This window comes from Mercenaria mercenaria, chromosome 1 (genome assembly GCF_021730395.1).
Source record: "Mercenaria mercenaria strain notata chromosome 1, MADL_Memer_1, whole genome shotgun sequence".
Lineage (NCBI taxonomy): Eukaryota > Metazoa > Mollusca > Bivalvia > Venerida > Veneridae > Mercenaria > Mercenaria mercenaria.
The window spans coordinates 100,283,666-100,300,271 of NC_069361.1; the positions used below are offsets into that span (position 1 = coordinate 100,283,666).

General features: G+C 34.4%; 1 protein-coding gene across 3 annotated transcripts in view; it reads right to left on the bottom strand.

Annotated features, from left to right (window-relative positions):
• Positions 1–16,606, bottom strand: part of LOC123528859 (E3 ubiquitin-protein ligase TRIM9-like) — a 142,750-nt gene that overhangs the window by 91,429 nt on the left and 34,715 nt on the right. For all 3 annotated transcript variants that reach the window (XM_053518589.1, XM_053518591.1, XM_053518595.1), the window contains exon 2: positions 1,196–1,291. In XM_053518589.1, coding sequence (XP_053374564.1) covers positions 1,196–1,291 — 96 coding nt within the window. The remainder of the gene's footprint in view (positions 1–1,195; positions 1,292–16,606) is intronic.

Consider the following 16,606-nt stretch of genomic DNA (forward strand, 5'->3'; position numbering starts at 1 on the left):
AAACACAGGTAATTAGTTCATATTTAATCAGAAAAAACATTTAAAATGTCTCGCCAGTTATTCATTACCATTTACCTAACTACAGGATAAAGATCTTATTCTCACAAATCAGTCATTCAACAAAATAATTCAACTCACAGAAGGTGTGCCAAAAGAATCAGATTTAATCAAATATCTTTTCTTTGACAATGGATTTTATTTTTCAATCAATTAAGGAATATATTGCCTTTCATTCAAATGAATATTTCTTTAGTATGAACATTCAGCCTGGCAATTTTTTTTTGCATAGGAATAATAGATGAAAAGCATTTTTTGTCTGACCATGCACTTATATGGTTTTAGACAAGAATTAATTCAATAAAATGAAATGAAAAGAAGTTTGCAGAGAATAATTCGTAATTGCTCAATCATAGCTGAGAAGACAGGATTATATCTTCAAGACAGTTATTTTAATAAGCAAGTCTCGCCAGAGATGATAAAGTCTGAAGAGGAAGGTCTTAAACAAGAACATTATTCTGCCATTTTTTCAAATGATGCATTGTCTGTTGCCCCCATTAGTTTCTCATCAATTGTTTCACAAGCAAGGATGTTTCAGAGATAAGGTGTGCAATTTATATCTGGCTGCACATATCAGTTATGGGTGGATAAAAATATTCTTTAATCATCATCCTTATTACTGAAGGTGTTCTATAGCAAAACTTGTTGCCAAGCAACACTTTACATTGAGGTCAGAAAAAAAACGGTTATTTTTTGCAATTTTTAGTGTCTATCTATGAAGGAATCTATTTTGGTACAAGCTCATTTTATAATTAGATGGCAGATACTGATCATCTTTAATGCATATCTTTCAATTTTAGACAGCCACGGCAACCTGTAATAGACATGGACATTTATACTGACAATAACATTACAACTGCCAGCGAAATCTTTGCCGAAATACTGCAAGTCAGCAAGGAATGATTTAAATATTCTCTAAATGCAAAACCGTTTGCAGGTAATAAGACTTCTTACATCCTTTTGTAACTTTACTTCTAAGTATATATTGCTTCTGTCTGCTGCCGTTGCTGCTGCTGCTGCTGATGATGATGATTATAATTATGTTCTGCTATTAACACATGTTTTTGATGATTTTTACTTAAAGTACATTTTATCTACAAGGGCATTTCAAAGTGTTTCATCCCTTATTGGAACTTACCGGAATTCTCTCTGTCATTGCTTTTAACTTCTGTATAAATTCTGTTTCCGTTTTCGCCTTCTCTGACAATGCTTGTAATGTCTGTGATAAGTCAGTCTGAAAATAGATGACAAAGTCAACATAAATAAAACAATGTGAAAAATTAGGCAGCATGTCTCACCTAGATGACAAAAGAAGCTGCAAAGACATCTTTCCTTGAATGAGACACATCAGTTACTGTTGAAAAAATGAAATTTACGAACTGCTGGTATTAAACTCATTAAAACTTAATCCTGAAAAAAGTTACAATTCAATGACATTATTCTTCCATGTTCCTGATACTAATAAAAGTGATGATGCTGGTGGTGTTGTACGTGATAATAACGACCATCATGTTGCGATAATGATATACCTAGTGGCTGTGATGATCATCATGTTATGATGACAGTGATAATGTTGTTGGCAATCATATGATTAATAGTGATAAAGGCAATGGTGGAATCAGTAGTGGTGATCATGCAGATAATGGTGTTGTTTGTGATGACAGTAGTGGTGATGATGATGATGATGTTGGAGATAATGTTGGTGGTAAAGATGACCAGGTTAAAGAGGTAGTTCTGATGATATGTTTGTAGTAACAATGGAGATAATGACAACAATAAAAGTAATGATGTGAAGATGATGATGGTGATGATGTCTTATTTACAAAATAAAGGGTTTAAGCTGTCATACTTGATCACTTTTTTTTACAAGACTACAAAATCTGCAACAGTTAAGGTACCTGCTGGCAACAAAAGAATCAAGTATGCAACAAATTTTCTCATTATTTGAACACTACCTCATGCATTACTCAGTGTGCATCCCTAATAATGGAATATGACCCCTCTAATTTGCCAAATATAGAATATTTTCTGACAGATAATTGTGGATATTTTACTTCTGAGACCACTTTAAATTCATCACTTATACTACAATGACGAGTCTGACCTTACGGTCACCCAGTAAAAATGCTAATCCCTTCCTTAATTGTTTTGTTTTGAGGAATATATTGAGAATCGCACCCCGATGTCCATTAGATACTCCGCGTTTTAGCGATACAGGAAGAAGACTACAATAAAACTCATGCAATGTCACAAGACTTTGTCGATTATTACTATATTGGAAAACTGACACTTGAATCAAACACTGAAAAAACATGAAATCTCATGTAAAATTTCCCACAATGCTCCCTTGGAAACTACAAGCTTCGCTCAAATTATGTCGGAAATAAGATGCTTTTTTCCAATCAAAATGTCATTAAAGAACTGTTTCATAACATATCTACAAAAATTTAATCCCGGAAACTGAAGAATTAACTGTTTGATTGACACATGTCGCAATAACCGATGCTGATTTCACAGTTTTTATCCAACTTGAAAGGAATACATTCTACATAACATCTGATTAAAAGTCAGTATTTAAGAACTAAGCATCATTATGGAACTGTTTAAAATGATACTCGAGGGACTGATATATGTGATATAATAACAGCTTGGTTTTCACATATTTTAAAAAAATAAAAATACACTGCATGTTGTATTGCATGCCGTATTATCCTGAAAAACATAAAAGCAGATGTTTTCATCCCTGGAAAAAGAACCAATTCATTTTAATAAAGAAAAGAAAGACATGAATAACACAAGAATAGTAGGCATAGGGTAGAGGCACAGTGCCAGTTGTTTACGAATATGAAGTGGAAAACGTAACCTTTGTTAGAATGATGTTGTGGCTTGTGCTGCACTGCTTGATGACTACATTGATGTTATTATGACAAGTGAAGCGGAACAATTCCATTAACCACTTTGATGTAACCACCACAAAACAAAGGTGATTGACAATCTGGCTATGTGTGTGGGATACACCAGGTTGATTGAAGCTGTAGTTGGCAATTTAAATTGATTAATTAATCTCATTAATGATTATGATGCTAGTAATTATAAACAATGATAGGAAACACTAACTATCTGACACTAAATGGTTTTTAGTATTTAATTGCCTCGACACTACCTTAAAAGGTTGTCCGGTCAGTTAACCTACCTATGTTACTAGTTTAAAGTCAGATTATAAAATTAACACCATTTTTCAACGGTATTCCAGTTATGTCACTGCATAATTACAAGTGAACATCTAACCTTTATGTTTATATAATTTATAGCAGTGACCTATCAAAAACTGCAAAATGATTTTATCAGAGGCATGCGACCTGAGCACTGTTACCTTTATAAAACATAATGGGATAAAATCAAATTATTGTGTTTCATCTATAATTTTACTAGGCAACTTTAATCCTTATTGAAAGCATGTTTTTGTTCATCAATGAGCAAGCAAATAATCAGCGAAAAACCTGCCTCTCATTTCCATCCAGTCTCTAATACATTCACTTCTAATTCCTTCAGACGAAAATGATTAATTACATGTAACAAAAAACAGTAACCTGGTAAAGGATCATCTCTAATAAGATATCTAAGATGAATTTTACCCAGTAATAAACTACACCAACCAAATAAATTCATCAAATGTTCAGCATTTTCTCCAGTTTTTTTTTTCCAACATAAAAAAGGAGAAATTGTTTGAATGAGATTGTGAATACTGCCTTGTCAGATGGGGATTCAAGAAACATCATACAATGTATCACTCATTTCTTTCCCAGATGGCTAATTGTACCAAACAATGAAAAAGATATTGTCTCCATATTAATATACATTGAGTCCCAATCAATAACATCAGTTACAATTGTTGATAAAAATGTAAAGGTACAAAATCAATGTTCTAGGGTTGATACAGAAGTTCTTCAGATTTCAAATAGAAATATTGTAGGAAATGTCTGTATCTGTTAATAATGGAACACTGTAGTGCTATCAAATGTCTTGCTACCCTTTAAATATGCATTAAGCTTTTAAGAAATTATTTGCAATATCATCAGTGCAAGTAAATTGCGTTGGTTGAAGTTACAATTTTTGAGTCCAATTATTGTTATATCTGACTCTTTATATCCTGTAAATTTCCCTGGAAATTCCATACAGGGAAGATATTATCCCTGACATGAGATGCCCTTAAAGCATTCAGCTATCAGTCACATCATTGCTTATATTTCATCCATGTAAATGTTGCAGGATATCTTGTAAACAGTGATCATAATCTCACATGCTTCTTCATCAATCAAACCTCAACCCACTAAAATACAACTGCCTATCATAGGACAAAAACATACACCATCGCTAACAAGATCGAGAAAATCTCAGAGAAAAGTTACTCTTCCTTTCTCATTTTTTCATTACAGATATTTAAAGAAGTCCTGTTGTGCAAATGGGTCAATAGTAAACCTAGGCGTTTTACTGGAGGCAACTAATAAAATCTGTTTTAATGAAAAGTTAAAAAGCTCATTCAGAATCTATTCTGCATTCGTTACCTGTCTTGCAAATTCAAATGAAACTTGTCTTGATAACACACAGATCACTGCATGCAAGCAACAGCATTAAAATTTAAATTATTTATTTTGATGCAAAGGTATAAACTGCACTTGAATGCCTTCTTTATATTTAGATCAACGTATAAACTACCTTCAACCAAGATAATTTTTTTCTTTTTATTTTGATCTGATGACCTTCAGCTCTACTAAGTTTCAAGCAGCTCTACAGAATAAAGGAAGAGGTTCCATGTACCAAGTTTGATGAAACCATTTTTCATCCAGATCAACATGATAATAGGAAGTTATTGTAAAACAACACTGATTAACTGAACTTAACTGAAACCCCAACCAATGATGATCTAGAAAGTTTCAACTGCTGAAGCTCTGAGCAGTTTCTCTGTCTCTAAGAGAAAACAGTTATACTGCATGCCACTGATGCATTAAATCAATGTCATCTCAATCGATTATGCTAACAAATGTACAATATAACTAGGTCTGACATCATAATTAGTGTTAGGTTATCTAATAATTGCCAATTAATTATCTCTGTCAGGTAATACTAATCACACTGTCTTACTGTTATCTCCAACATCAGTTTCCCACTGGAGCAGTACAGTACAGTACGACACCTTACATAACACCAGGATTAACCAAACACTGACACTAATTTCTTGCTCCTTATTGTATCTCTGCCATCTACATTCATTATTTATAATTTACTTTCTTGGAGGAACAAAAACAATATTGTTTACATCAATCTTTCTGCAACTACATATTACAGAGTTTGATCAAAATAGAAATACTGCAAACCCAATGAACTGTCCTATGACTCCAGATGGAACAAGACCTTGCTAGATATGCTGAGGTTTTTATGAGTTTCTTTGACCTTGAAAAATTACAGGAAGCACTAACAGTCACTGACCTGCAAGCATTAGTAAATCAGACTGCACTGTTTCCATGACCCTGAATACCTTTTAAGTTGAAAGGTACAAAATTAATATTCTGTAAATTTCTATGATGATATCAATCTAGTGTAATACTCCACGAAACTGTGTATGAGCAATAGATACCTGATATGTTTTCTATAACTGCAAATACTGCACAGTCATGCTGGGTTTATAACCTGACTTCCAACATCCCTCCTTCACTCAGATCTCCAATTCAATAGCTAACATTGATAAAACCGATCCTAAACATGCAAAATCATCAGAGATTTTTGCAGACAACATTTAGGGTGATTTTATAATTTTGTTATTTTGGCTCCAGGCTTCTTTCCAGCTCTATCTGCTACATCAAGGAATATTAGCATTACTGAAACAGTAATGTATTTTTGTTAGTTCAGAGTGTATATTGACATAGTGATGTAAGACTGCAGTGAGGGAGGGTATCAGGTAAGTCTACTCTTGGTGCCACAAGTTCTACACTATCTTACAACAGCCTGGCAGGCATATTCTGTAATTTGTTTGTGGTTTTAGCATTTATCTTCCCAATTATTCAGCTAGTGCAGCTAGTGCCATTTACTATGATTCAGATATCACTGAGACTGATGTCACTGAGGCGGAAGATATTAGCAATGCTGTAATACATTGAACAAAAAGCAAAGACTCTCCAAAGTTTAAGTTTAGTGAAATATCAGAATGCATCGTATGCAAGTCCTGGCAAAGTTGAACCCACAACTATATAGCACAGTTGGAGTGGGTTTTGCATATCTTATCTAAACTCTTGTAAACATATATCCTCACAGTAGTTACCAATCTTATAACTGATAGATTATAAAGCCACTGAACCTTGATTTTCTTGTTATTTTTTGGCTATAAGTTTCTTGGATATTTATCTTTTTCTGGGTCAAACAAATTCCTGAGAGACCCACTTAAGAATTACTTGACTGACAGATATATGTGGCAATTTCATTTTCACAAATATTTACAGGGAGTCAAAAGATTATAAATTGTTCTTACCACCTAACAAGATGTGTCTAAGAGAAAAACCCATAATTCTGAGAATCAACGAACCTTGTTAATGTTTTACCCGTTAATATACTCATTATTCCCACTGAGGGAAACTATTGTTTTTGGAAGCAATCTAGGCAGGGAGTTAAGATAACTGGGAGAAATGATGAAAAATGACCAGAGCGGAATGCTCTACAAGTCTGAAGATACAAAAATAATGATAGAGTGTGGCGCCAAAACAGTCTTATTTTCCTGATAATTGCTTGGTCAAAATGATGTAAAACACATCTAAGCGACAGAAGGAAGAGCAATGATATAATTTTTACTGTCGTGAAGAAATATCAATTGTTCTGAATCAATGACAGTGGTCACTGAAGCTTGCTGAAATTTTAAAGGTTTGACACTATAATATGTTCACCTGACATAAGTAAGGTACCACTGGCTGTCAAGATCATACCTTATCTACTGATGCATATACTTCAATGTCACAAAGATCATATTCTATGAAAATGCCACATCTTGAAAATCTTTTGACACATAAAAAGTCTAATTTTGAGAGCATTCAAAATTTTACTACAGTTTACGAAGATATCTTCAGGAGAATTCAGGCATCCTATTCCAAGACACAAAGACACCTTTATGACTATAAAAATTCTATTGTATTTCATCCTGCAAAAGCCATCAAAATTCCCCTGGTTCATCTCCTTGCCTAAAAAAACTGACATTCAGTTTTAAATGATTTATTAGTCTTTCTATTATTTTGGTGAAAGTTTGCAGTTATTTGAACCTGCATAATTATATATTCAATTGAAGAACCTAAATATCATTCTGATCTGGTGGGCTAAAACTTAATATCTTTTAGATATTGCAATTTCCTGAGGAACTGTCTTGGCGGCATTATGTAAGATAAGTAAAGCTTCAAAATAAGTTTGTTTGGGCTACAGTAAGTTTGTTTTGGCAATATATTTTTCAAATCCCAAAGTGCAGTTGCCTAGGCAAGCACATCAAATAAATAGAAGAAAGTACTCGACTTTTAATCTACACATCACACTGTGTGAGCAAACATCTTCAAGCAATGTCCTGCTGGGTATACAAAATATAAGTTTTAGGGGAATATTGATGTTACAGAAACTGATCTTGTGATTATTGAAGATGAAATTGATAACACAGAGACTGTGAGAGTTGGAGTCAGAGTGTGCTGTTCTCTTCTGATGTTGATGTGGAGTTCAGTTTTTGGTAAAAGGCAAAAAAGAGAAACAATTAACATCTTAATTCCCAAACCAAAATACAAGCATGCGGCAAGCTTGTAAGAAGTTTGCCATAAGCTTGTGCAAGCTTACCTGCAATCTTAAAAAGCCATGTAATATAATGCTTGCAGAAGCTCGCAGAGAAATTAAGTTTGCAGTTAAGTCTTGCTTCGCAAGCTTGCAGCGGGCATCCTGCGATCTTAATACTATTTAAGATTGCGACTAGCTTGTGATCCTGTAACCTTTTTAAAACTCCTTTAGTTCACTGATACGTATAAAAGGGAGGTAATATATTTAACCAAATATTGAAATTTTTTATGTCAAAATAAGTTGCTTTAAAAAATATTGTCCCTCAGATTTTTAACTCTTTATTTACTGATCACTACAAATATTGTTTCATGAAAGTGCGAAAGTTTTATAAACTATGCAGTTTGTCAACTTAAAGAAAGTATATATAAAATTAAATTTTTAGACTCTCATGTTATTTAAACTGTCTCACAAACCTAAATAAGGTTGAAGAAGATAGTGTACTTTGCAAGCTTGCGCAATCATAACAAGGTTGCGAGAGACTTGCAAGTGTTTTGGCCCACACCTATGTAAGTTTGCAAAATTGTGCAAGCTTGCAATCTTGTTATGATTGTGTTAGTTTGCAAGATTGTGCAAGCTTGCAATCTTATTATGATTGTGCAAACTTGCAAGGTCGCAATTAAGATCGCTTAGGGTTCCAATCGCAAGCATGCACAAGCTTACAAGTCTGCAAGATTTTAAATAGGTTGCAGGAAGCGTGCGAATTAGCTTGCGCAAGCTTAGATAATGGTTGCGATGGTTCCAATCACAATCTTGCTGCAAGCTGAAGCAATCTTGCTGCGACCTTAATGCAAGCTTAATTAAGCTTGCCATTTTGGTTTGAGAAGTTTCAGTCAAATATAAAATATATACAAGCCAAATCAGAACAATGACATTGTCAAAACATTAGAACATATTCTTTCTGTTGATAGTGGCAATGAATATTTTCCTTCTTTGAAGAGTATTCAAACTTCTGAAAACCAGCATGATGTTAAAGTTACTAAACGACAAAGGAACAAGAGACTTTTGAAATGATATCCAGACGGACACCTGGTGTCCTACTCCAGAAAAATGCCATATGCAAAATAACACCTAGTTTTTGGCATTGTGGTTTAAAAAACAAAGATATACAACACAATCATCATACCTGGAAAACAGAAATAAATAGAAATAATTTAAATGAAATAGCCTGTGGCAATGTTCATACTTGTAGATAGTGTAATACTGCTGGAGACAAAGGTCTGGAAACGTTATGTGATTCCACTTGATGTTCCATCTTGACTCCCATTATGAAGCAATCATAAGGTATGATATATGAGATCCTCCACTGATACACACTGTAACACAGATACAAGATACTGCAAACTTTTTCTCCAAGAATAAATTATGATATCAAAATTCCAACCACCATTACACCATGCTTCGACAAATAAAGCAACTTTATTAAAAAAGTTTACCAGAAATCAAATCATGTACGGGTGGTGAGGGGTTTTAAACTTGCAATTCACTAACATAATTCCAAGTCTCTATTTGTGTCTTGACCCTTTGTCCTGTGTATATTGTTCTTTAAATTAGCTAAGAGTCTTAAGCTGCTTCATATAATGTTGAATTCTTACACTTAGTTTGATACAATACTTCAATATTTTTGTAAACGAAACAGACTGTCAGACAAAGAGAAACAGAAAAACAGGCAAAGATACAGATAATCAAAAATAAAGAACAAAACCACCTCTAGGCCATTCTCATGGCAGGCTGGATAAGTTTCAAATTGTCTCTTCTGTTGACAAAATGACAGAGACACTGATCACTCTCTCCTGGCAATTCTGTGTCTGAGTATCGATTAAAATCCATGATGCTTGCTTAATACAGCTCTGTGACTTGTTTGAAACATGGCTGATTTCTTGATACAGTGTTTGAGAGACACACTTCACTCTCCCCTAGGAGGTGAGTGATACTGAATTGATGATAACAAGAAAAGATACCCTATGTAGCCGCAGGGCTCCTTTCAGGACTTGTGTGTGTGTTCCAGTAAGTCTACCAAGAGATAGCTCTGATGATAGTGACAGTTAGCTCATATGCAACCAGGATTGTATAGCAATAATGACAGACAAAAGAGAACTTAGCATCTTCTTGTCATATGGGTGTGTTCACAAAAATGTAGGAATTCTGGCTCCTCGTGTTTGATAGTGAAGACAGAATCAGTTGCTCCCTGCAGTTGTATGACTGAGCAAAGATAATAGAAAATCACTTGGAATCTATATATCTAAGTTCCCTGCAGGTTGTTTGCTACTCTTACCATTTTCACTTTCATGTAATTCTTATTCACAGTAGCAAAGGAAACTAGGAACCATCCTTTAATCTGAGGTACTGGGAATCAAATATGATGACTTAAAGGTGGGCTCGATTCATACAGCACCGGGCCATCCCAACCACGTGATCAGTACACTCAAATGCACAGTGATGTTTTGATAGGGCTATTCGGCATGTCCGGCATCTGTACCAAATTGATGCACGCACAACTAGCCCAAGTGAAACAAGTACAAATTGGTTGAAATCTGTGTAACAGGTGAAAATGGGGTACACTGTCAAGGTACAGGAGATCCAAATGAAACTGGAAATCATTTTTGAATCTAAGGTTCTTTGAATAAGGGACCAAGTGAAAGTGGAAATCACTCTTGAATCTGAGGTACTTCGATTAAGGGGACCAAGTGAAAGTGGAAATCACTCTTGAATCTGAGGTACTTCGATTAGGGGGACCAAGTGAAAGTGGAAATCACTCTTGAATCTGAGGTACTTCGATTAGGGGACCAAGTGAAAGTGGAAATCACTCTTGAATCTGAGGTACTTTGATTAGGGGACCAAGTGAAAGTGGAAATCACTCTTGAATCTGAGGTACTTTGATTAAGGGGACCAAGTGAAAGTGGAAATCACTCTGAGGTACTTTGATTAAGGGGACCAAGTGAAAGGGGAAATCACTCTTGAATCTGAGGTACTTTGATTAAGGGGACCAAGTGAAAGTGGAAATCACTCTTGAATCTGAGGTACTAAAATTGATTAAGGGGACCAAGTAAAAGGGGAAATAACTGATGACTCTAAGGTACAGGGGAACAAATGAAACTGGGAAACCATTCTTGAAGTTTAGATACAGGGAACCAAATGAATTATATATCATGAAAACCACTGATGATAGGGGAACCAATGAAATTTGGAACCATCCTTCATCCTCCAGTACAGGAAACTATGACAGTTACGAGTTTTTGAGCACCTTTGGCAACTCAAAAACAGACATTAACAACCATTTTCACATCCACTTACATAATTATATGAAGCAAGTTTTGTTACCATAAGAACTCAAGACTTTATTAATGCAAATGACAATACCGGAGTAAAGTAACTGCTGGATTTGCTAAACAATTAATGCACTTCATTCAAAGATATGCAAATTTTATCAACATTTTCTCCAGATTGTAAAGCAGCACTAAACCTATTGTTTTAAATTCATTTAATGATCCTCTGGTAAATATCATGTAAAATTTATTAATCCCCTGGAGCAATATCTTTTTGTATAAACAAAGAAATTACTCACTATCACTTGACACTCAGCACCTTGATTATAGTATGGAAAATTAATTTCTTTACATGAGATCCACTCATATTTCATAACTGTCTTTGAGCCACACGAAGTTCAAAGGAAAATGATCAGATTAGTTATTTGAACAATGGCTTCGGTGCTCCCATATGCAACATAGAGAGCATTAGTAACTTGGTTTCTGCTATAAAATCCCTCCTGTCTACACTGTTATCACATATCTCTTCTTTGAAATTATTAAACAGATAATAATGCAGACATAACGGCAAATTGATGCACAATATCAATCTCTACTAAAATGAAAACTAAAGGTCTTAAGGTGCATGTCTGCCTTCATTGCTAAAAACAAGTGAACAGTAATACCCCAACCTACCCTCATGCTTTCTATCCACAATTCTAAATCCCTTTCAAGCGTTACAGAAGAAATTTGTGGTAAAAAGTTCTCTTGCAGCAAAGGGAAAGGTGCAATGCAGTAATTATCTATTATTGTGTTAGTGCAACGTTAATCCAACAAAAACCAAGAGCACCGCAATGCGGAGCAATATGTGCCCGCAGTAATGACCTTTGACCCCTACGTGTAACTTTGGCCTTGAAGCAAGCCATCCGAAACATGTGCTCTACAAGTCGTCTTGATGTGGTAAACATTTGTGTAAAGTTTCTTTAAAATCCGTCAAGCAGTTCAAGAGTTACAGAGCAGACATGAAACAAAGTCATATGACTTTTGACCCCTAAGTGTGACCTTGACCTTGAAGTGAGCCATCCAAAACATGTGCTCTGCACATCATCTCGATGTGGTGAGTATTTGTGTCAAGTTTCTATTTACATTCGAAAACTTTCAAGGGATTCAAGAGTTACAGAGCGGACATAAAATTGCAAACGGACGGACAGATGGACACCAGCGTCATAACATAATATGTCCCTTTGGATGTATAAAAAAGAAATGTAGGTAAGTGCAAGGTCTCTCTTATTGAAATATAGGTGTGTCTACAAACATCCTAGGGTCTATCTCATTGAAACACAGAATGATGTGCACCTCTAAGCCTCCTAGGAAATTATCTCAATGGGAAGTCGGTGTATGCTCAAGCATTTAAGAGTCTATCTCGCTGAAACATAGGTGTTTACGCAAGCATCCAAGGATCTACCTCAACAAAAGATAGGTATGTGCACAAGCTTTCAAGGTTGATCTCAGTGGAATGAGAAAATGTGTGATTACAACTGGAAATGGAACAGTGTGCATACACCTTGTTGGGTGTGATTAAGCACAAATTTCTATGGTATGCATAAACATCTTTGGGATATGGAGCACATGGAGACCCCAGAAATGCATTTGTAAAAAATTGTTAAACTGTGACTGATAATATTAGCATTAAATGCAAAGAATGTAAGTTGCAGTACTGTATAACTCAAGCTGTCACTTCAAATTGAGTCATGTTTTGTCCAAATAACATAAACCTTAGTATTCTTATGGCGCCATTCTTACCCCCAAAAACCTGACCTGAAAAAAAATGCCATAAAGAAGTTCACAACACCTAACACAACAACCTTAAAATGGCCAGTAATCAAATTAACACAGCAACTAATTGATGGTCTATCAATAAAAGATAGTGAAACTCTTGAGGATAAAAGGAAAATAATATCTTGTCAGTTTTTACTTCAGAAAGGTTATAAGATCACTCAGGAATTTACCAAGTGAACACTGGATTATGAGAGTATTCTGTAACAGTGCCACTTGAGCCAATTAAAGATATCCAGGTAATACAACCAATTATACCAACTACAATAACCCCATTCTATCTCACAGTCTAAAGCACACACCCTGCATAACACTGAACTTTTTTGAAAAACAAAGTTTTTGCCCCTTGTTTATACAATAGTACATCATGTATACAAAGTATTTCAAGCCATCTTAAATTGTTTCTATGCAATGACTTATGGCATTTCAACATGCATTGCAACTTAGAAAATGAATATAGTTCTAATTGCTTTCATCTAATTTAACATTTATCAGAAAATTAAATGTAACTTTCCCTTTTATGTCCACAGCATTAAAGGACTTAAGCATAGAATGAGTGAGAATTATACAAGCTGCTTGTTCGCTTAAGTCTTACATCATTTGTTTTTTGAAGACATTTGTGACTACATAAATCAGCCAATATTACTGTCATCTTTCTTCCAAGGCAACAATCTCTGGGGATATCAATCTTCTCTAAATTTAACAACAGCAAAAAGCCTGGGCTCCTGTCAGGTATTCAATATCTGCACTACAAGCAGTTTTGTCGTTACCATATCACTTTGATTCGGTACTTGTGTGCTTGATCACTTGCTCTGTCATGAGAGAACTTTACCACTACCAGTTCAATCTGCAAGAGACTCAAGAGCGGATCAAAACTGTCACTTTTTGTCATAGGTACTTGTCCCATTTTCAATTCTAGTTTAATACTAACAAATCTGAATGCAGTCAAAAGTACGTAGCTGTGTTAAATGACACAGATGCTTTAACCTGCAGTGGACAGTTGCCAGAACCTCTTGTTAGACAACTGTTATACCATTATTTATGCTGATTATGGATCATTTAGCTACAATAATTTGCTGTTATTGCCAATTAAGAGAGTACTCATCATTTTTACCTCATCAATGGGAAGACATTTACAATACTATAATGAGGGTACAACACAATATAAGTAACAAGTTAAGATTAATAAGTCAGGTACACTGGCATATTATCTGCTTATCCTGATCTGTTGCCTAATATGAATTTGGACTACCGTTACAATTTCATTTCTTGGATATAAAGTAATTTCCTTAATATTAGAAGAGAATGGAGTAAATTAGAATTAAATATAATAAAATAGAATAGAACAGAACAGAGAACAGAAGAGAATAGAAAAAAAATAGTATTTTACTTCCAACAGACATTATAATCACAAAAAAATGGTGCATGCATTAAGCATGTATTTATATCATTATTTTTCCTGTAGAACAGCACTGTGCATCTATCTTATATCTCACTGATTGTATTTATCTTGTAAGAAGTGCATGCATCTTGTATTTCATGGCGTATTTATCTGTAAGTGCATCAAATGTTTATCATCATTCCCACTATTAACACTACAAGCATCATCATGATGTATCAACATAGATAACAACATTCTCCTACACTAAGGCCAAACATTAAAATGTTCATGTCATATGTCCAAGTCCATATAAATAGCTACTTCCTTACATTCTACCTATTCATTTAACACTCCTACCAAGTTACTTCCCATTCATGAAGTAATTGTTCTGAAGCCTGCAACTTTTGTTATTTACTATAGAAGCAGGCAGAGATGATTTTGTTTTTATCAAAATTTAAAGGCACTGACCTCCAGATCTTGGGTCTTGGGTATGACAACAAAAAAAGAAAAAACAACATCCGTGGTGACTATTTGTCAAGAACGCAGGAAAATTTTTATTGCCATGGCAGCCACAAGACTTGATTCCCAATTCACAGGCATGTCTTTTTTTCTTGCTTTGGCATTTTTAAGATATTTTTAGAAACAAAAACTCATGTTCTTACTATTCATAATATGACCAAACTTCAATTTTGAAGAAAGATCATTAAAGTTTAGCCAAAACTCTGGAGGTCAGTGCCTTGATACTAGCATTATCATCATCAAATTATACCAAATTAATCATTCCGTGATTCACTGAAATGCATACTTACAAAATTCAAGTATATGAAGATGTAAAAACAAATAAGTGAATTCCACAGCCTTTAATGGTGGATAAAATATTAATATGCTGAATCATGCTCAACATCTAGATTACATTTCAATACAGATAATATAATATTACATGCATTATGCAGTCTCATCTACAATGGAATGTAAAATCAGTTGATCAGACATATTATTGATTGAAATTTTATATATATATTTTATTGCAAACCAAAATGATGCAATACGTTATGCTGAATCAGAATTACAATAAATTCTGAATATTAAACCAATTCTTTAGAACACAATACATCTGATTACCTCCCTTTATTATTATTTTTTTTTTTACATTTCCCATCATTCAAAACTTAGCTAGGAGCCTAACCTTATTAATACGATTTTAAATCTCTAGATGAATACCAGCCCAGGACTTTAATAGGTAAAAACAATACTAAGGAAGAAAATTTAATTTTGCATTGTGTGTGTCCAAGTCCTCCACCACAAAAAAAATGCAGGTTAAATTGTCTACAAGGACATTAACTGTTCAGTTAATTAAGATAAGAAGGAGAGTGAAGATAAGGCTAGGTGAATAAGAACCAGATAATTTGCATGTTACAAGAAATTAATCAGACAAAATGTCTGCAGCATACAGATAAGTACTTAAAATGATCCCAGAATGGTAGGGAAGTGGTTTTTATTGTTACACTCTAAGGGTTATAATCTGCATAAAAATGCTGAAAGTAATTTCCAGTCACATGTAATGCGGACAGACTGTAGAGGAAGGCTGTGTTTCATCGCTTTTTCCTTGTTTGGCTAACGGCAAAATTGCTTTTCCATTAGAGACAATATTTGGACATAGCGCAAAAAACTACATTCCTTCATCAGAAATAGGAGTCCAGGGTCACATTGTTCTTGCTAATGGAAGCTTTCAGCCAAAGAATTTAAAGGCTTCAAAATAAACAGAACTCCGAAAATAAACATCTCCCTTTGACAAAACCTGAAGTACACCAGTCTCATGTATATATCAAAATAAACACATAGTTTAGCACAGAAATTACTTAATTATACCTACATCCTTACATCTATAAATCTTGAAGCGAAATGGTAACAACGGATATTACATAAACACAAATCGGAGAAAACGAAATTCAAGCCTTAGAATTAACCAACATTTAATACTGGGTTGCATCCCATTCGGTCAATACCAAAAAATAATGAACATGTTCAGGAAGATTTATTCTCCCAAAGCCATTCATTTGGATGTGTTTTTGTTTTGCTGATGTTATGTTTTTTTCTTTTTTTATATTGCATAAGCAGCATATCGGAGATGTTTGACACTGATCAGAGATAGTCTGTGGCAATAAAATGTGAAAATCAATTGGCTCAGATACCATACATCTCCATAAGACTTGTAGAACTGACAAGATATGTGGAGAGA